Consider the following 21826-nt stretch of genomic DNA (forward strand, 5'->3'; position numbering starts at 1 on the left):
AGTGACTGATGAATATGTAGCAGTTAATGAATAATTTACAGTAATTACTGATTAATTTATGGTAATTACTGAATCATAGGTCCTAACTCCACAGTAATCTTAGGGTTTAAAGCTGTAACTTACAGAAGTACAGAAGTATAATGCTAACAGTTTTCTCTTGGTAATATTTCTGCCACGATTTTCACACAAAATATTAATAATCAAATTCTCACAGCAATGTTCCAGCATTTAGTGTAAAGCCCTCGCAGAGGAGCAGAGGCTTGATCTCAGTACATGTGCTGTGTATTACTGTAGAGATCCCTCCTGTCAGTCTCTCAGGCTGGAGAAGGATCCTCAGCCCCAGTTTCTGAGCTTCTCCAGATTTCTTACACTTTACTTATGAAGTGGCAGCTCTGATCAGTCCCGCTTTCTGGCACACGGGGCAGACCACATTACTCACAGTCACCCTTACTTCACCACACACACACACACATACACACCCACACACACGCCATGAAAGATGGAATTGATTTTAGAAGCGCTACGCTGCTAATGAGTAAAGAGTTTAATGATATCATCAAAGTCTCTAAGAGTGTGTGTGATGAATGCAGTGCCATTACGAGTGTGTGAGTTATAGCCCCCCAGCCCCGCGCTCGGCCCACAGGAAACTTCCCTGACCGACCTTCTTAATCAGCTACCAGGAGTCAGTGTGCACTTTTAGCTCTTGAACGCTGTTGAGTAACATGTTCTCCGAGGCAAATATACACCCAGCAGCCATAACATTAAAACCACTGACAGGTGAAGGGGAGAACACTGATGATCTGGTTCCTGAGAGAACCTGAGAGACCTTGACAAGAACCAAACTGTGATGTTCTAGACGACTGGAGAACATCAGGTATCAGGTCTTGTGGGGGTGTTTCCTGACATGTTTTGCCAGCATGAGGGGGGGCCTACGGTACCACTGCTCTCGTTCTCATGTTCTAGACTCTGACTTAACGAGGCTCCCTGTTGAGCTGTGGAGCCGTGGAACTGCTGGTTCTCTGGAATGATGTGGTGATCATCTTCCAACATCTATTCCAGCTCTTGTGGCTCAATGCAATCAAATCCTCACAGTGATGCTCCTCCAAAATCTAGTAGATAGTCTTCCTTCCTGGACAGTAGAGACAGTCACTCCAACAGAAGCAGGACCAGCTCTTTTTAATAGCCTTGATTTCAAAAGAAACAGTGAACAATGAGCAGGTGTCCCAATACTTTTGTCCCTATAGTGTAATCCATGGATAAAGCTCCATGGAAGAACCTCACCTTCACTTTTTGACCCATGCTGGAGAAGAAAGAAGTAGGTTACCTGATCATTTATCAGGACGCGGCCCTTTTAACCCTTCCTCCAGCCTTCATCACGGTTGATTTAATGAATCAGGACGACAGTCGTCTCCACCCATGTCTCCTCTCCGCCTTCGCCTTTGCCAGGGAAAACCTCTCTGCCTTCAAGTTCTCCGTGATGGATGGTGTTTTCTCTCAATTGCTCAAACCATTTAATTGGAGCTGGGCTCTCCACGGCCAACACAATAAACTAAGTGATCAAGCAGGGCCCGTCTGCACTCACTGCTCGCGCCCGCCACTGAAATGATTACCAGTACGGGACTATTGCTCAAACAGGCCGTTCTCAAAGCTGAGAGCATTTCTGTAGTTGATAGTAAACAAGTAAACAAAGCGACTCATTTATTTGTTTATTTATTTGTTTGTTTTTCAATTATTTCATGAAGTTTTAATCACAATATGCAAAAATCAGCTAATTAATGACTGTCATTAGCTCATATTTGCCTGTAAGGTGGCTGCATCGGCCTACCTGACCTATCTAGACCTTCTTCACAAACATCAAGGCTCTTAATCAGCTGCTTGTATCGTATTGTTGCAGTAGCAGCCTCTACTCTTCTGGGAAGGCTCTACAATAGACGTCAGAACATTGCTGTGAGGAGGACGTGATTGCATTCCACCCGCCACCACACAAGAGCAAGGTCAGGTAGTGGTGTTGGATGATCGGTTCGGCCACTCCAACTCATCCCAGAGGTACTGGACGGAGCTCCATCACTCCGGAGAACCTCACAGCTCAATGCTGGGAGCTTTATACCTTCTGGTCGAGGCCTTGCATTGGTGGCATGGTGATCTTAGGCTTATAGGTCAACGCATCGTTGGAGCACCATCCATCATTCCAGAGACCACAATTCCTCCACTGCTCCACAGCTCAATGCTGGGGGGCTTTATACCCTTTATACCCTTTATACTACCTTATACTCTACTAGCCCACTCTACTGCAGAGAGTCCTATTCTATTGGCACTGTGTGGTACTTCTTCTCTACAGGGTCTAGACAAGCTTTTGTGTGTTTGCATTTGCACATCGGTGTCAGCAATGGCTGCAACTTGGGGTGTCCACAAACATTTGGACATATATTGTGTTTAACACAAAATGACATATAAGGTAGAATAGAAACTCTGTAAGTCTGAATTTGCTCATTAGAAGGGGTGTCCACAAACTTTTGGCCACATCATGTGCATATATCTATTTTGTGCGCTAGCAGCTAATATACTCTCCCCTCAATCAGACGTAGTATAGCTAACCTAGGCTTTCACACTTTCCTTACACTGTCCACAAGGTTGTGGGTTCGAGTCCCAGGTTCGCTACACCGCCACCGTTGGGCCCTTGAGCAGGGCTCCCGACTCTCTCTGCTCCTGGGGTGCTGTAGCATGGCTGAGCCTGCGCTCTGCCCCCGGCTTTGTAAGCTGGGGGATATGCAAAGGGGGGTTGAGGTACCTAACTTTATAGGGTTGTCCAGCAGTGTCTGTGCAGAGATAGGCTAGGATGACCTCTAGTGGACAGTCCCTACAAGCCCCTGGCACACATACGAAAGCAGATTCCCAGCAGTTGCTTCAGTATGGGCTTTTTTTTTTTATTTCTATATGTGGTCCAGCTGAAGGGTCAGCATTAATTGCGGAGGATGTCTTAATTGCTGGCCCGGACTCTCCTAAGATTTCATCTCCTCAGCATTTTTCAGAGAATTGATCCGGGATCCGGGGTCTGGAGGCAAGCCAGAAAGCTTCTGGGTAGAAGGATCAGTTTGAGGAACAATGAGGTGCTGTGAGTTCGAGTTTCCACAGCCTGCACCACCTCTGCTACTCATCACCAACAGGGTGTTTGATTCCGGTGATTGTGTTGCCATCCTCACTCCTCGGCCCACTCCACCGCTTGGTGGGCGGGGTGGCATCTATAGAGATGGGGCCAGATCAATACCTGCGATCGATACACAGTGAACTCTGATCGGCCTACCTGACCTATCTAGCCCTTCTTCACAAACGTCAAGGCTATGAATCAGCTGCTTGTATCGTATTGCTGCAGTAGCAGCCTCTGCTAGACATCGGAACATTGCTGTGTGGAGGACGTGATTGCATTCAGCCACAGAAGAGCAACAGCAAGGTCCTGTAGTGATGTTGGATGATCAGTTCAACCATTAAAACGCATCCCAGAGGTACTGGATGGAGCTCCATCACTCCGGAGAACCTCACAGCTCAATGCTGGGGGCTTTATACCTTCTGGCCGAGGCCTTGCATTGGGTATGGTGGACCTTATGATGACCACTGAGCACCCGGTAAGCCTTTTTAATGAATTGCTGTAACTGCTGTAATTCATACATACAGTTAGAACTAGTGTTTATGTACAATAAGGGACACTTCCGTTTGGAACACTAGAAGCGTGCTCCCTTTCTAGGGCCCTATGTAGGATGCGTTGTCTACGCTTGGTCACGTGACGCGCGACGGCGCGGTATAGGCGGAGCTCCGGCCGGTGGAGAGGAGAAGATGGCGGCGCGTGGAGGTTTTCAGTCCGGGGCGCCCGGAGCTGGAGGACCCGGTGGAGGTGCTGGTGGAGGCGGCGGCGGTGGTGGAGCTGGAGGAGGAGGAGGAATGGGACCTGGACCACCAGTACCGGGCGCAGGGCCAGGCATGGGCCCAGGTACACCAGCAGGGAGGATGGGACCCGCTGGCGCGCAGAATCACTTGTACCGCTCCCCAATGGCCGGGCCCGGTTACCCGGTAAGAGCGAGAACAAAGAGTGGCGGGTCACTGTTCTGTTATGCAGCGCTGTGACTTCGTTCTACCCCTCAGCACTTAGGGTTCTAGATAAATGCTGTAATCGTGTATTTCTGAGAGTGATTTGAGCTCAAAACAGCCCGTAGAGACGAAGCTGAAGTTGGCTTCTGAAGCGGCGGGCTGGTTTTCCGAATTGCCCGTTCCACCTTAAGCGGCGCTGCAGTTGCGCTCTGGCGCTTACAGGGGCGCCCGCATCAAACTACTGCACTTTTTAAGGTGGACTGGAGAGTTCGGTGAAGAAGGCGATTCGGCCACGTAGAAAATTTAAGCACTTATTTGCTGCGAAAAATGAGGAAAAAGGAAAACGAATAAACGGAGAATTAAGTTGGGGAAAAAAAAACAGCTGGAAAATAAATAAATAAATAAGTAAATAAATAAATAAGCCAACATGGCGAGCTACAGCGCTGCTGCTAACGGCTGAGCTAAGCTAGCCGGCCTGACTTCATTCACGACTTACTTGTCTGTTTTAGGGATTCAGTGTTATTAAGTAAAAGGGAAAAAATATTAAATAAAAATAAAACTAAAATAATACACGTTTTATCTCAATTTAGCTCAAATTAGCTCAAATTTCGTTCTTTCATCATTTCTCGTATGCTAACTAGCTATAGCTAAGTTAGCTGCCTAGCTTTGTTTATGTATGGCCTGCTGTGGTGGAGCAGCCGTGTGGTTATCTCTAGCAAGCTATCCTAGTTGAGGCTGTTCTCCTCCTAAATTAGGCAGTTTTTAACTCTTTACCAGGCAAATAGACGAAAAACTAATGTTCAGAAGATGGAAACCAATGCATTTGGGTAGGTAGCCCTCCTAAGTGGGGTTTATAGAGCTTCTAATGCATAGGGAAAGCAGACCTTGCCTTTATTATTGGTGAATAGTATGCAGGCAGTGTGAATGGGTTTGTATAGAAAAGCTTGAATGCAGTCAGTGAGAAGTTATAATAATAATAATTATAATTTATTATTATTATGATTGTTTTATTAAATGGTTGGATGAGTGTGAAGGTGTAGTTGTTGTAGTTGACTGTATCCTTGCCAGGCCTCTCCACCCCCCTCCTCATCTCAGGGACGAGCTTTCTTCCAAAGGAATGCTTCTGCCCTCTTCTGAGCGGCCTTGACGGCTTGCACAGAAGCACGGCTTGTGCGTCAGAGGAATTCGGTGCATCGCCACGTTCGGCGTGCTCAGGTAGAGCGTGCCATTGTTCAGCCTGAGCTCCAAGGTTGAAGTGTGGGGATGCTGTGAAAGGCAGCGAGCGCACTGGCTCTCTGATGAATAACGCCGCAGTCAGTACAAAGAAAATGACAAGCTTCCGACAGCGTGGCCATTCAGCGGCGTGACAAAGCTCTGTGGACGGCTTTTGGCCGCTGTTGTTTTGCAGTGAGCTGTGAAACATCCCAGGGGCTGTGGTGTGTGTGAGGGAGAGCAAAGTGTGCGTCAAGCCCACGTCTGATGGCTGGGGTTTGAAGACTTCTGCTCGGGCGTTTGTTTGTGTGTGTGTGTTTGTCAGTCGTTGAAGGACCAGAGAGCGTGTGTGTATGTGTGTATGTGTGTGTGTGTGTATATGTATATAGCTGGACAATTTCTGACCTTTCCAGTCTCCAGTGGTCGCGTGCGTGCGCGCGGGTGTGTGTGTGTGAGGAGAGTGTTACTAGTTTTGGTGTGTTCGGGGGGCTCACATGCAGTCAGAGACACGCAGTCGCTTGTTTGATTTCCTGGCTCATGGCTTGGTGAGTATCAGTGTTATATATTTATTTCAAATGATTTCTGTTTAAGGTAACTTCCAGACATGCGGTGGTGCGGCAGTCGTGGGCCGTGGCAGATCTTCACATTGGCGTATCTACTGATGCCTTTACAAAAAGGATGTACTTAACCGATACCGCAGCCTCTCCGAGCTTTACAGAGACCTGCATCACTGTTGCATCTGTAGGGATTCATATAGTGATGAGCCGTGAGGAAGGAGTTAGACAGTCTTTTAGAGAGATGTTCAGATCTGACTGATGTTTCAAAATGATAATTGAAGGATTTATTAATATCCACAAGAGCAGAATGTGTAGGTGATGCTGAACATCTCAAGGTTCCTGTAGATCTTGGTCTTAAAGGTTTAAAAGGAAGATTTTGAAGGTTTAAGGTAATAATGCCTGGGAATGTCCCTTTTTTGGTCACTGTTTTGATACTAAATTGAAAGAATGCCTAAAGGTGAAAAGTCGAGATGTTGGACAGTTTATTTTTTTGTTTGTTTGTTTGTTTTTTTAAATTATTATTTATTTATTTATTTTATGTTAAGGAGGGAACGCCCTCTACCCACCAGGCGAGAGCACGGCTTATTGTGCGCTCTCCGACTCCGGCTACCGATGGCGAAGTGGCATGGCTCGGGATACAGGTGGTCGTGGTGTTTATTAAACTAATCCAGAGCAGCATAGAAATCCAAAATATCATCTGGTGATGGGCCTGTGGTCAGAGACTGACTACTGATGAGGGACTGTTGGTTGGGGAAACAGATGAAGTCTAACGCTGTGAAAAGAAAAGCCCAGAGCTGTATGACTGCACATGGGGCTTTATTGAAATCTTTAGGCATTAAATTTGATTTGAGAAATGGTGCACCACCCTGCTACTGTGCGAAATTAACAGCATTAGGTTTTTTTTCTTAATTTATACTGCATTTGTAACCATACAGAATGATTTATTTGTCTGTAATGCTGATCCAAGTAGTGTAACTTGCACCTTTTTACTTTTTCCGCTATATTTGCATTGGCAATTACTGTAGCAGTGCATTATACATTTACCACAAATGCAGTTAAATGAGTCCTGTGCAGATATTTTATATTTTAGAGCAAGAATATTAGTTTGAAATATCGGACAAACCAAATTCTGTTCAATGTCCATATCCTTATTTTTTCTTCCCCCTAAAGATGTTATTTATTTGTTATCAATAGTCATATAATAATTATAATAATAAAGAAAATGGGTGTAAAAATGAATCCGGCCATTTCTGTTCATTCATCTTTAGGATAGCTATATGCTAAATAAGCTGTTCTGATTGGCTGTGCCTCATTCTGTAAGTACTCTGAGCGGAAACCTTCCTGAGAACTGCAGCCTGAGTGGGCGGGGCTACACTGTGGTAGGGTGAATGGACTGAGATATGTAAATGAGTCGATTCACGTGACCTCACTTCAGAGGGGGACTGTTTTACAGCCTTGCTTGGCTTCCATATGTAGACGCTGGGGACTGCATGTCCTTATTTTCCCCCTCAGTTCAGTTCTGTCAGTCAGACGCAGACCTTGTCGTGTTTTCTGCTGAATCCCTCTCATGTTAATGAGGTTTGCCTGTGCTGATGGAAGCAGTGAAGACTAAATAATTAGCTCCTGCTTCTTCATATTGATGAATCAAGAGAAGTCCGTCAGAGCGGACCTGAAGAGCCACCTGTTTGTCGTGACCCGTGTTTTTCTGCAGTTTGGTCACGACGTGTCTGCCGTGCTTACGAGCCGTCCTTCACCTGGAGCTTCTGTTGTACTGAGGAAATCTTCTGACCTTGGTTTAAATTCCACCCAGCTTTGATCAGCTCTGTTGATCGGTTTTGGGAGGCTTCTCTTCTCCAGAGGGCCGAGACTGAATTAGAGTAAGTTTATTAACCTTGAGGCAGAGATTCTCAAAAGAGTCTCTATTCTGGCTCTGCGGTGTCTGGGTGCAGCTGAATGTATAAAGGACTGCACAACCATTGAGCTTCTATACAGCAAAGGTCTGACTCTTCAGGTTGAATGTTCAGTAGGACTAATATCTAGGGATGCACAATTATAGGTTATAATTAAAGATCAGGGTGTTTGATACTGCTGTTCCAAAAATCGTGGGCGGATCTGGGGCCGAATTAGCAAAAGCTTTCCTTATAAAAATTAAATAAATAATAATAATATAATTAAGAATATTAAGACAAGCACTAGGATATTCACAAGAATGGACCGTATTCACCAATCGTTCTTAATAGTATCTTGGTAAACTAGGTGGAGTCCCAATGGGTTCTATTTTGGGGCCTATGGAACTGATGTTAATTACGATATTAGTAACGTAGTAATGTTATTGCTTTTTTATTTACTTATTTACTTCTATTATTTATATATATTGTGTGTTTTTTTATATATATATATATATATATATATGTGTGTAATTTATCTACATTTTGCATCTGAGTGTCACAGCTATCCCTTTCTGCTGTGACCCTGAGAATTTGCCCACTGTGGGACTAATAAGGGATTATCTTATCTTAATTAGTGGCAAAATATGGGTTTACCTGCAGATCTGAGAATTTCGTAATTTGTAAATGCACCTCCAGGCCCTTAATTCTTAAAGTTTCTGAATTTGTATAAAATATTGAATCTAGGCACTGATCCTCAGCTTCTTGTTCCATCGAATTGCAGAGACCAGGAATGCCACCTGCCAATCGTATGACTCCTCAAGGCCCGTCCATGGGGCCACCAGGCTACGGTGCCAGTCCGGTGTCTCGTCCAGGCATGCCGGTCATGGATCCCTCCCGCAAGAGGCCCGCTCCGACACAGATCCAGCAGGTCCAGCAGCAGAACCGAAACCAACAGTAAGTGCCGAATAAGCGTCCTATACGAACGTTTGCAGTAATTTTTATTACTGGATTATTTTAGTATCACAGACTGGCTATGAATTTACTAACTGTGGTATTTGTTCTATTTTAGTGCCAAGAAGAAGAAAATGGCTGATAAAATTCTACCTCAGAGAGTGAGTACCCTTGCTCGAAAGAACTGTCTCTAGTAACGGTGTGCTTCCACTTTACCAGTGTAGTTATGGGGGAGTGGTGGTGGTGGTTGGTGTGGTGCAACAGATAACACCACTACCTGCCGCTGCACTACCACAATATGTTGGAGGCTGGAGTTCGGTTTCCGGTCTGGGTGACTGTGCTGCACTACACCAATAAGAGTCCTTGGGCAAGACTCCTAACACTACACTGGCCCACCTCTGTAATACGAGTAACCATGTAAGTCGCTCTGGATAAGAGCGTCTGCTAAATGCCATAAATGTAAATGTACTGCTTCTGAAAATGTGCTCGCGTAGACGAGCGGATCAACCTTGGTTGTAAGAACAGATGTTATTACACATCTATAACTATAGCAGAGAATGTGATACACGTGTAATTAAGTGTAGAGTAAAATTAAATGAAATGAGGTGTATGTATGAGCATAGGCTGTAAAACTTTATGTAAATGTGTATGTAATATCAAATGTAGGCACTGATTCACTAATTATATAATATAATATATGTATTTAATATGCAATTAAACTATGGGTGGTTTAGTCTTTGTTAAAGATGATTGACTTGATGGTTGACTTATCAGTTATAATTAACTAGTAATTGACCTGTTGTGATTTAAATGGAAAAATTATTATACAATTATAATCTGTAAATAATTGTGGCGTTACTTATTATAAAATGACAGTTATTACAAACACTTAATATAATATAATATTTTTCAGATTGCTCTTTTTTGCATGATGTGGTACCTGTAACTAAGAGAGAGCACTACACCACTTGTGAATCACCAATATTGAGCTTATGGGTTAATAGAGTTTATTTATTTATTTATTTATTTCACAACTGGTCCTTTTTAAAAGCTCTATGCTATTTTTAGTAGTAGTACGTAAGATGAACATCTGAAGGTGTCTAAAACTACTCACTTTTAACACTGAACAGGAATAAACACACTCAGAGCTAACATCACACCACACAGTGTGAGGGTGGGAATTATTCCAGGCTACATCTGTTTAGATCTGTGCTTTTATTTATTTATTTGTCTGTCTGTCTGTCTGTCTCCTGTCACTGCAGATCAGAGAGCTAGTCCCAGAGTCTCAGGCTTATATGGATTTGCTGGCTTTTGAGAGGAAGCTGGATCAGACCATTATGCGCAAGAGGCTTGATATCCAGGAGGCACTAAAGAGACCCATCAAGGTAAACATGATCTTCAGCTCCCATGTAATTGCGTTTGTGACTCAGGCTAATTTCTCCTCTTTGGGATTAGTAGGACCTAACGAGTGTAAAAAGTAAACGTAGTCTTTGTACAAGAAGCCGTTTTTGCGAGGGGGGAAAAAAATAATGTCTTCATTTGAGGCTAAAGGATCAAAGTAAAAAAAATTAAAAAAAAAAAAAAAGTATAATGGTGCAGAGAATCAGAAATGCAATGTTCCTAAATGAGGATTCAGGGTTAAGTAGAACTTTAAGTGGTTAGAGAAATAGGTTTAGGATAAAACCCCTTTTTTTTTTTTTTTTTTTTTTTTTTTACGCAGTAGGATTATCGCGGTAGTCTTAATTTGCATGTGGCGCTGTGATATTTGGGGTCGTTATATTATATTATAAGGTCATTTATTTTGTGTATATAAAGGCATGTCAATTTAACATGCTTTACAAATACATAATTACAGTATGGATCACTGAACTGTAAATTAGAGGGGTGTATTTGAAGAGTGCAAAAGTGTGTGTGTGTGTGTGTGTGTGTGTGTGTGTGTGTGTGTGTGTGTGTGTGTGTGGTTTGTAGTAGTACTTTACTACTTTGTTTAAATGATTTGCAACACTGACCTCTGGAATTCTGCAGTTTGGAAATGAGCACAATAATAAATTGCAGGATTGAAGTGTTCAACAGACAGAAATACTGAAGTCCTGTTCTAGTGCATTCACAGTATGTAGAAATGTAATGGCAAAATGCTCAACTCCCCCTTCTTTGGTTAAAAGTCCTTGAGCTGTGTTTTGTAGCTCCTCATATTGGAGGCTGAATGTAACCTGAATGTGCCAAAAGATGCTCCATCATGATGTTTTGAAGATGAAGGAATTAAATTCCTGATAATTGGATTGTTTGTTTATTTTATTTTTTTCCTTCCAGCAAAAGAGGAAGCTGCGCATTTTTATCTCCAACACTTTCAACCCTGCCAAGCCTGATGCTGAGGATGGCGAGGGCACTGTAGCATCATGGGAGCTACGGGTGGAAGGGAGACTGCTTGAGGATGTAAGTTGATGCATTGAAGATGAGCGCGGCGTAGCCTGGACTTTTCTGTTTCCTCGTTTATGGGTTATAAACCAGTTTTTGAGGAATGGCTGTTGATGCTACGGCATGCCTGTGATCTCATATACCTGTTGAGGTGTTCCCACACAGATTTGTTTTTTGAAACAGAGGCAGTGACTTCCAGATGAGCATTAAATTAGATTAGATAATATTGCTAAGTATTCTTGAATATCATAACTACTTTAAGAATATCATTAAAAAAGGAAGTTTAATTAGCTTAAGTAAGGCGGGTTCAGGTTTGATGCGTTTTCAGCATAAGTACAGATTCAGTCTTGTTGGAAAAGCATCCCAGAAGGCTCCTCATGTCCAAATCGGATCACAGCTGAAGTTCCAAAATGCGCATGTATGTATTAGTGCTGTCCAACTTGGTAAGGCAATTAATTTGCGTTTAAGGTTACTGCTTTAAAGTTTACAAGTTAATCATGCACATTATTTATATATTTATTTATATAAACGCATGTTAATCATCTTTCCAATGTTGGCTCCAACTTTCTCCCGTCATTCTCTTACCCCTCCTTCATCTAACATGCATGCACACAGCTGCTCCTATCTAAGCTTAATCCAGGCCAATGACTGATCCTCCATTTATTTCTTAAAGTTCTCAATTACACTAGGATATTATGAGTCAGTTTATTAGGGTTTTGTTATAGTTGATTAATGATATATATATATAATTTTTCCCCATTCATTCAGAGCTGGGCTTATCACATTGTGATATTTCATCGTAGTAAGCTTTCCTAATCATATGGAGGAGACTGTTAGTGCTTAATAAACACTGATCAGCTGCAGGTTTCATTACTAACAGTGTAATTACACTTGGTTATTGAGATGAAGAGCAGCTGATGTTGAGTATAAATTGTTGTATTCAGTACAGGAGAGGATCTGAATAGTAGTTTATAAGAATCTGACACTACTGCTGTTTTTAGCCTGTGATTACATGTATTGTGATACAGTCTTTTTACCATATAGGCCAGCCCTACTTCAATATATTACACCCTTGTTTCCTGACAAAGCATTTCCATAAATGAGCAGGTGTCCCAATACTTTTATTTTCGCGTTCGTGCTCTTCACTGTTGCTTACATGTTCTTTGATTAGATGCTATGCAGAAGTAGCGTGTAGAACATGGGCAGTTCACACAGACCTGACGGATTTCTTGCTGTGCTGTGAGAGTGGAGGTATCTGAAGGCCCTTCTCTTATGGTAAAACTAAAATCCTGTCCATTTCAGACCGCAGTATCCAAATACGAGGCCACCAAACAGAAGAGGAAGTTCTCTTCTTTCTTCAAGTCTTTAGTGATTGAGTTGGACAAAGACCTGTACGGGCCCGACAATCATTTGGTAGAGGTAAGAGACTAACGCAGACTTTGTTGGCTAATGCTTATTCAGTCCTGTGTTGTGAGACTCGGTTGTACGTTCTGCTGCAGCCTTTTGTGACTGTAATGATGTCCTCCGGCTGTTTCCCTAGTGGCACAGAACACCCACTACTCAGGAGACTGATGGCTTCCAGGTGAAAAGGCCAGGAGACGTGGGCGTGCGCTGTACTGTCCTCCTAATGCTCGACTACCAAGTAAGCCTGCTCGTTAATGCGTGGACGCTGAAGTTCACCGATTTGTCGCCTCACAAGGTCCTGTCACTCATGTCCTGCAACTGCTTTCCAGTTGTGGCCTGAATGTTTGCATTTTAAGGTGCACTAATCACCACTAGGTGTCGCCGCATCACTGAGATGCACTACAGCTTGGGGGATGAGATGCTTAATATGGAATGAAGCTTCATAGTTCAGTGACCTGTTATACCAGTTGATGTGCCTCTTACCACTTAAATGTAAAATATCTCTTACAATAATATTACACATGTAGTTCTTTAGTAATTACTGAATCATTTATTAGATGTGGATTATTTTTAGTAGATACAGAATTACATAGATGCTAAATGCAACTACAGCTGTACTCTAAATCAAAAAAAATTATTGTTAATACTGAATCATTTAGATTATATAATGAATGCAGCATTTAATGGTAGATATGGAATCATTTATAGAAGAATTGTTTGTTGTAGGTACTGAATTGTTTATAGTAGATGCTAAATACAGAATCCTTCCTTGTTACTGAATAACCAAATAATAATTACATGGTTCATTTATAGTAGATGCTGAATGTAGAATCACTTGTTGATACTGAATCGTTTATTGTTAGATACTGAATACTTCATGAGTTTATTGTAGATACAGAACAGCTTATTGTAGGTACTGAATCATGTGTAATTGATGCTGAATGGGGAATCATTAATTGGTGATACTCAATAATTTGATGTAGATGCTGAATATGGCTTTTTGGCTTTTTTTAAATACAGAATTGATTGTTATAGATATCAAATCAATAATAGATGCTGAATTCAGAGTCCTTAATTGTTGATACTGAATCATTTATAGTAGATACAGAGTCATGCATTGCTGCATGATTCATTTATAGTGGAGAATCAGTGTGAAATCAATTGTTACTGAATCATTTATTTTAGATGCTGAATATGGCGTTTTTATTGTAGGCATCGAATCAAATGAATCTTTCATTTATTTATTTTTGGATATTATAGGTAATGCATTTCTATTTTAATCTGAGTACAATGTCTTACAATTAAAGCAAAAATTTAAGAGTTCAAGGGGTTGATGTAACGCAAACTACTGTGTTCTACCTCCTTCAGCCACCTCAGTTTAAGCTGGACCCCAGGCTGGCCCGCATGCTGGGCATCCACACCCAGACCAGGCCAGTCATCATCCAGGCTCTGTGGCAGTATGTGAAGACCCACAAACTACAGGACCCCCATGAGCGCGAGTTCATCAATTGTGACAAGTACCTCCAGCAGGTATAGCTGTTCCTTTTGTGTTGACTGAGGCCCTGCCCTCACTCTCCCCTATCTTGTCATGGTATAGATCTGTTTTATTGAACCTTTGGTCATGCCCTGCAGATCTTTGAGACCCAGAGGATGAAGTTCTCTGAGATTCCTCAGCGCCTGCATGCTCTACTGATGCCCCCTGAGCCAATCATCATTAATCATGTGATTAGGTAAGGTTACGGCCGTTAATCATCAGTCTGTCGATGTGCATCCTTAGCTTTCTTATTCATCTTTTGTCCACCTGCCTTCTCCAGCGTGGACCCAAATGACCAAAAAAAGACAGCCTGCTACGACATTGACGTTGAGGTGGATGACACCCTTAAGACCCAGATGAACTCCTTCCTGCTGTCCACTGCCAGTCAGCAGGAGATTGCAGGCTTGGATAACAAGGTACGCTAGTAGACTTTCACCAGGCTCAACCCACCAGTTCACTGCGGATGCCTTGTTTCGCCATTTCTCTTTAAATAAATGTGGTTACGGGGGGGGGGGGTACTGTTACCATATTCACTGTATGGACAACAGTTTTGGGACAGCATTGTTGTGAGGATTTGGTTGCATCCCTCAACAAAAGCCTTTGTGAGGTCAGGATGTTGAATGGTCTCCAACCCAACTCCTCCCATAAGTACGGGATAGAGCACCGCCATCATTCCAGAGAACACAGTTCTTCAACAGCTCAATGCTTGGAGGGCTTTATACCTCTCTAGCTCACGCCTGGCATTAGGCATGTTGCCAATAGGTTCATGTTCTCTACAGGGACTAGACATGCTGTATGTGTGTTCTGTACACAAAGCAGCAGCGTCCATTAGAAGGGCTGTCCAAAAACAATTGGTCTCAAATACGTACTGTGCATCCGAATGTGGAGTAGGTTGGTTTAACAGCCTCAAACTTGTAGTTGTCTTAATCTTTGAATTCAAAGAATTCCAAATTCTGAATTCCATGTTCTAAATTCTAAATTTCATGTTCCGAATTGCACATTCATAATTCCACGTTCCGAGTTCTAAATTCTAAATTCCACGTTCCAAGTTCTAAATTCGTAATTTCACGTTCCGAATTGCACATTCGTAATTTCATGTTCCGAGTTCTAAATTCCATGTTCTGAGTTCTGACTTCCACGTTCCAAATTCTAAATTCCATGTTCTAAATTCCACGTTCCAAGTTCTAAATTCTAAATTTCACGTTCCGAATTGCACATTTGTAATTCCACGTTCCGAATTGCACATTTGTAATTCCACGTTCCGAATTGCACATTCGTAATTCCACGTTCCGAGTTCTAAATTCTGAATTCCACGTTCCGAGTTCAAAATTCTGAATTCCACGCTCCGAGTTCAAAATTCTGAATTCCACGCTCCGAGTTCTGAATTCCACGCTCCGAGTTCCACGTCCCGAGTTCCACGTTCTAAATTCGTAATTCCATGTTCTAAATTCCACGTTCCAAATTCTAAATTCCACGCTCCGAGTTCTAAATTCCACGTCCCGAGTTCCACGTTCTAAATTCCACGTCCCGAGTTCTAAATTCGTAATTTCATGTTCCGAATTGTGCATTCGTAATTCCACGTTCCGAGTTCTAAATTCCACGTTCATGGATTGGATTGTTTTGGGTAATCGGCGTACAAACAGTACTTGAGTAATGCAGAGAAGATAATACCTCGCTTTCTCGGCCAAGATTGAGAATGAATCGGTGAGTGAGTGATGTCCATTGGTCCATTTTGCTGTTATGGGCCACATGTTCTCTTCAGCTCACCCACTTGGCTCTTGAAGGCTTCATGACTCATGTCATGCTTAATCTCACTGGCCTATCAGCATTCTGTATTAAGAGGTCATGCTGAGTGGCTTGATTTCCCCCTCCCGAATCCAAGCAAGAGGTCACTAAGGCTGATTTAACAGTGCTTTGTTGGCGCACAACGCAGTGAAGAACAATTCAAGGAAGGGTTGCTGTTGAGAAATCGTCTGCTGCAAGTGTTACGAGTGACCTTTGCTTTGTGGTGCTGCTTGTGGGATTTGCCTGTTGCATGAAAATTTCAAAATTTGACCTTTGAATTATATAAATTGATCATTTTTTCAAATTATAATTAATGGCCAGTTTGGAATGTGTTTTACCTTTTGGTTTCAAAGTCTAAGACATTAAAGCCCGCACATGCAGCCCTAATGAAAGCTTTGAGTAAATCATTAGCTACTAGCCCTCCTCTAATGCAGAATCTCCCCTGGCTGAGCATGCACCTAGGTAGTGCGCACGGCATGACTGTGGCCGTGTTTGCGGCGTATGACGCATTGATGCACCGTCTCAGATAAACTGTCCAAATGTTTGTGGACAGGACACAGCTTCTATAAGTTGCGCCCATTGCTGACAGAGATGTGCAAATGTGCCTCATGCACACGGCTTGTGTAGTCCCTGTATGAATGCCATCAAATCTTCACAGCTTCACACCTCCAAGAAAACCTTCTTCCATGCACAGTAGAAACAGTTACTCCAACAAAAGCAGGATAATCTTTTTTTTTTTTTTTTTTTTTTTCCTTTTCCCTTTAATGAGCAGGTGTCCCAATACTTTTGTCCACAGTATCTTTTCAGTCCATGATGTAACAACCTTTCTCACTGGTACTTATGTGCTGTATCCCAAATGTAATCACTGGTTAGTCCTCTGGGCTGTAGCACCGCTGAGCCTGATTGGTTTAATGCTAATTTGCTGATGTTATAAGCTCCACCTACTTTTACTCTGCTTCTGAATTAGCAGGGAGTGTGAATGAATGAAATTCTCATATCTTGACCCTAAAGAAATGACCATAACTCCAAAACACACACACACACCCACAAGATCTGAGGCTTCTTATCGTCTGCTCTAGAGCACCAGCCATTCTGTCCCCTTTGTCTCTGTTATTTCTGGTCCAACACCCCCCCAGACACTGCATGGGAGCGTGCTACTGATGTTTTCTTTAGGTCTGAAGGTCCGCAGCCTTGTTTGGCTGCACGTCCTGTTCCTTCCCAGTGTATATCAGAGTCGTGCATCCTCTGGGTTAAGCAGTTGGGAATCCTTTCAGTTTCAGCGGGAGTGTTATGGCTGTGGAGTTGCACAATGGAAACGGTTCAGATCAAGAGCGTGTTGTGGGAAACCCTGTTTGTCTGTCTTTCTGCTGATGTTTAGCATCAGCATTGTCCCGAGTCTTTTTATCTTCGGTTTTTAGAGTCGTTGCTGGTCTAGTAATGATTTATCAAAGCGACGGCCTTAGTGGTCAGGGTTACAGCCATGCTCCCGTGACACGGTGGCCAATCCTGCTCTTTCGCAACTCCTGTTCAGCAGAATTACTAAAACCAAGACGCTCAGGACTGAGTGAACTTTGTACATGTGCTCCCTAGGCAAACAAGTTCACTTAATTGGGGGGGTTTATGCCGCTGAGCTAATCTAGATAGGCTTGAGTTTTAAGGGAATCATGGCTGGCTGTGGTCCCAAGCATAGATTAAGCTAAATCCAGAATGGAATGGGGATTTTTATTATTTAATTATTTTCCATTGAAAATCCTTCTAAAACAAGAGAAGGTGCTGGAAAACTCACAAGCCTCATTCACCAATATAGTACAGGGAACTTTGAATTTGAGGAAAGCCCTAATTAAAACTCCATAAGTGTTTCATAAGTGCAGAATGATGGATCCCATTGTTCTTGTATACTGAACATATCCCAGTTTAACAACATTGGTCCATCTCAGTTTTTGTGACCATTATAGTTTAAGAATAAATTTCTGATCTAAAAACTTGAAAGCCCCTGATGTCCCCTCTTTTCTGGCCGTAGTAAAGCTCTCAGTATTGTTTACTTTGTCCCTTTGCCTTCAGCTCATCGTCTTTCCACATGTAGCATGTGTTCCCTTTGACCCAGTTTCGTCACCAGTCCACCAGCACTGATCTCGCCGTTTGCGCCATTCATTTAGTCGTTGACCTTTGTAATCAGTTAGTATTTATTTTGAAATCTTTATCACATGATTATAGGCTACTATAAAGTTTTGTGATGCTTAGATGTTGATTATCTTCACCCTTGTTTGCTTCACCTTTTAGATCCATGAGACCATTGAAACCATCAATCAGCTGAAGACCCAGAGGGAGTTCATGCTGAGCTTTGCCCGTGATCCTCAAGGCTTCATCAATGACTGGCTGCAGTCGCAGTGCAGGGATCTGAAGGTGAGCCCACTGAAAACCCGCACTTAAACATGACCATGGTTGACCATGGTGTACAGTCATGAAGCTCCTTGGTGGCGGTCGTCTCATTCAGGTTTCTGCTAAAGTGTAAGTGAACACTAGAAGCAGTGATCTTGCATCAGCAGTCCACGCTCAGTGATTTGGAAGGAAGGTTTTCGGCACCATCTCCTACCCTTTAACCCAGCCCTCCATTAGTCCCCATGGCTGTATTGTTTGCTCAGCTGTTTCTTGGTGATGGGCCAGTGCCTGGCTGACTGGACTTCTAATGATATCAGAAGTGGGGGATGCTTGAGAGTGACTCATATGACCAAAGGTTGTTGGTTTCACACTTCCACAAAAGTCTCCAAAAGCTTTTTAAGTGTTTGAGATGTTCTGCTTGGTAATTTGTTGGAAAGGATGTCGTTTCAAAATGTGAGATGACATATAACCTGCTGTTTCATCCAGACAATGACTGATGTGGTTGGAAACCCAGAAGAAGAGAGAAGGGCTGAGTTCTATTTCCAGCCATGGGCTCAAGAGGCTGTATGTCGCTACTTCTACTCCAAGGTAAGGCTCCATCCATGCACCACGTAGCCAAATGTGAAAGAATTCATTGCTTTGCCCTAGGTACCATGTTCCTTTTCCCACCAACGGCCATATTCAAAGCATCGTTCAAAACTAAACCTAGGGGTGCAGAGGGTGGAAAATTTGATTAATTTTTTTAATCAAATTTTTTCAATCATTAAAAAAACTTTCCTTGGAATTAATAGGAAATATTGGACAATTTAAAGGAACTATCATACACTACCGATGACCCAAAAAAAGTACAATCAAGAATGAATACTTATTCATTTTTAACATCAATCAAATAAGTATTTCCCCACAAGCTAGTGGTGAGTGTCAGGTTTCTAGAAGTCATCTGGACATCTGGTGATGGAGCAATGAACAGTACAGCAGGAGGCGTGGCCTCAATAGCCCTGCAGTGTGTAATGTGCCTGGGATTGAGGAGCAACTCTTTTGTCATCATATCTAATTAGTTTTGTTTTTTTCTTTTCTTTACAAGTATATGAAAGTTTCTCACTTTTAGCTTTGAATATTCCAATTTTATTCCCATTATTTTTATAATTACCCATTAATTCACATATTTTCCAACTTAGAAAATTCCCTGAATATTGCAACCCTAGCCAAACCTAAACTCCATCTCTGCAGCCAAAGTGGTGCTCCAGTCTTTACTCCTGAAAATGATTCGATGTGTTTACCCACAGGTCCAGCAGAGAAGACAGGAGCTGGAGCAAGCCTTGGGCATCAGGAACACTTAAGCAAGAACGGAGGCCCGGGAGGACCGAAGGCAGGAGAGGCTGCTGGATAGCGAAGTTCGTGCCAGCGGTGTTGGACTGAACTGCCATCTCCTCTTACTACTCACAAGGACATTAAAACTACAGTTTCTTTGCCTGCTTTCTTGATGCAGTTAGGTTAGGAGAGCGCCCTGCGCTCTGCTTCTCCTGCTGAGCAAGAACGCTCCGACTCGGTTTGGTGCCCCTTTTACCTTTTTAAACCCTTTGAATTTCCCAGGCTTATTTCTCCACTTGGTCTCTTTTTACCCCTTTAGAGAGAGAGAGTTAAAGTGGGGACCTCCTCCTGTGTGTCGGGCTGCTTCCATCATTTTGAAGTAGACGCTGTTACAACGGTTATGATGCAGACAAGAATCAGAAGTATGGGAAGGGGAGGTGCAGAAGGTGACCATAGTTGTAAGCTATGGCTAGAGACCCTGGGCAGTTTGAAGGCATGCAGAAAGCTAAGGTTTTCACCTTCAGTTGTAAAAATTTTGACGTGCAGCAACTTCTGCGGTGTGGAAATACTCATTTCAGGTCCGTGTGACGAGGTTAATGAACACGGCGGTGTGTTGCCTCAGTGGTCCATGCCTTTCCTCGTAGTGAGATGAATGTTGTATGAGGTTTGTTAACAGTAAGCCTCCACTGAAACGTTTTCTGACCCTGAATCCCCTCATATAACTGACATTTAATCTTCCGTTATTGTATCGTACCACCGTTTGTTTCCCTTATTTAAAAGAGAATCTTTCCTTTTTTTCGCAAACAGGTGCTGCATAGACTCTTGTAGGTAACAAAACTGATGGAAAACAGAAAAAAAAACAACTGTGGGGCCACTTTTCTCATTTGTTTTTGCCGCGAATAGATATTCGTCTTGGATATGGAGTATATTAAGATTAGGTAGCTGTAGATTTAATAAAGGAAGTAGTTTATAGTACCTCAACTCTACAAAGCTATGAAATTGTAAGCAGATGCTTAGAGCTAGTTGATTTGGCATTAATTAATGACCTTGGTTGATTTTATGGAAAGCCACACTACATTGGCTACATCATGGTCCATGCTCAGGTAATTTACTCCACATAAACTTTTCATTATTTTTTTCTTTAACCCTTTTGTTCGTAACTATTTCACACTCTCACCTTGACATGAAGGACCGACAAGCCCCATGATTGCAGCGTGGCACCTATGGTGTATCCATGCCTTGAAGATCTCCTGTAGACCTTTCAGAGAAGAGTTTGAGGCGGTCGTGGCTTTAGACTGAAACATTCTCAGTGCTTTTTAAACATTGTGTGCATTGCGTCGTCTTTTGGCCGACGTAAGAAACCATTAAAGCTCCAACTTTCTTTTCTTTTTTATTATTATTTCAATTCTTTTATGGACCAAATTTGTTTGAAATTGTCAACCCTTACAATAAAGAGTATCTTGTATTGATGGAGTTTGCTTGTATCAGTCATTAGCCCAGCTTCAGTGTGTTATTTTAAGATTTGCACTTTGAGCGTTACTGAGTTTAGGTACTACTACTGCTTCTATCTGGAAAATTCCACTTCCAAGAGGGGAGGGATATCATGCTTTTTACACCCTACGTCTTCATTTAGAGCTGGGGTGGTTAATTGCAGTCCTGGAGGGCTAGATTCCTGCAGTTCTGTGCACTTTTCATGGTGATGGCTCCTGGTAATTGCCAGGGTGAGTGGGTTGGCAAGAGCAGGGACATCATCTAACTGACCTGGACTCTGGCACCTGGTTTTTAGACCCTAAAAGCCCTTTTTGTGAGACTCCAGTCTTCTGATCATTGGTTATTGGGCATTTTATGAAATTATATGAAAAATTCAGAATCCGTACTGCCGGTGTTGGAGATGACGTTTTAATGACACTTTAAATTTATAAATCTTTAAGAATCTGCTGAAAAGGGTTCAACCGAGGCAGGTTCACCAGCCTGGGTCATATAGAGGGTAATAAATTCATGTCTGGTGTTATGATTACTTTAAGAGTGGAATTTCTTCCTTAATTTTTCATCTTTCTGCTTTTCCCCCACATCTGGTCACACCCCCTTTATTTATTTATCTCCTAAGAGGGTACGAATGTTTTGGGAAAGGGTCACAGACACACACATCTGGCCTTATTAAACATTCAGTCTTTTAATCTTCATATATGTAAAAAATTATGATTTTTATCCATGTTTACGTGTTAACGCACATAAATCCCTGCTGATCAGCCTGGTCACCTCAAGCTGGTTAAACTGGTTGACCAGTTTGGGGGAGGGATGGGGGGGGG

At 42.5% G+C, this 21826-nt stretch overlaps 1 protein-coding gene across 1 annotated transcript; it reads left to right on the forward strand.

Moving 5' to 3' along the window:
- The first annotated feature begins 3828 nt into the window (after window positions 1-3828).
- smarcd1 (SWI/SNF related BAF chromatin remodeling complex subunit D1) lies at window positions 3829-20986 on the forward strand. Its single transcript, XM_072666015.1, has 13 exons — window positions 3829-4062; window positions 8520-8692; window positions 8808-8850; window positions 9952-10074; window positions 11000-11122; window positions 12407-12523; window positions 12645-12746; window positions 13877-14038; window positions 14141-14238; window positions 14323-14458; window positions 18108-18230; window positions 18693-18794; window positions 19493-20986. Exons 1-13 carry the CDS (start codon window positions 3829-3831, stop codon window positions 19544-19546), a joined length of 1590 nt encoding a protein of 529 aa, XP_072522116.1. The 3' UTR covers window positions 19547-20986.
- Window positions 20987-21826: the final 840 nt, after the last annotated feature.

This window comes from Salminus brasiliensis, chromosome 21, assembly GCF_030463535.1.
Source record: "Salminus brasiliensis chromosome 21, fSalBra1.hap2, whole genome shotgun sequence".
NCBI classification, from domain to species: Eukaryota; Metazoa; Chordata; class Actinopteri; order Characiformes; family Bryconidae; genus Salminus; species Salminus brasiliensis.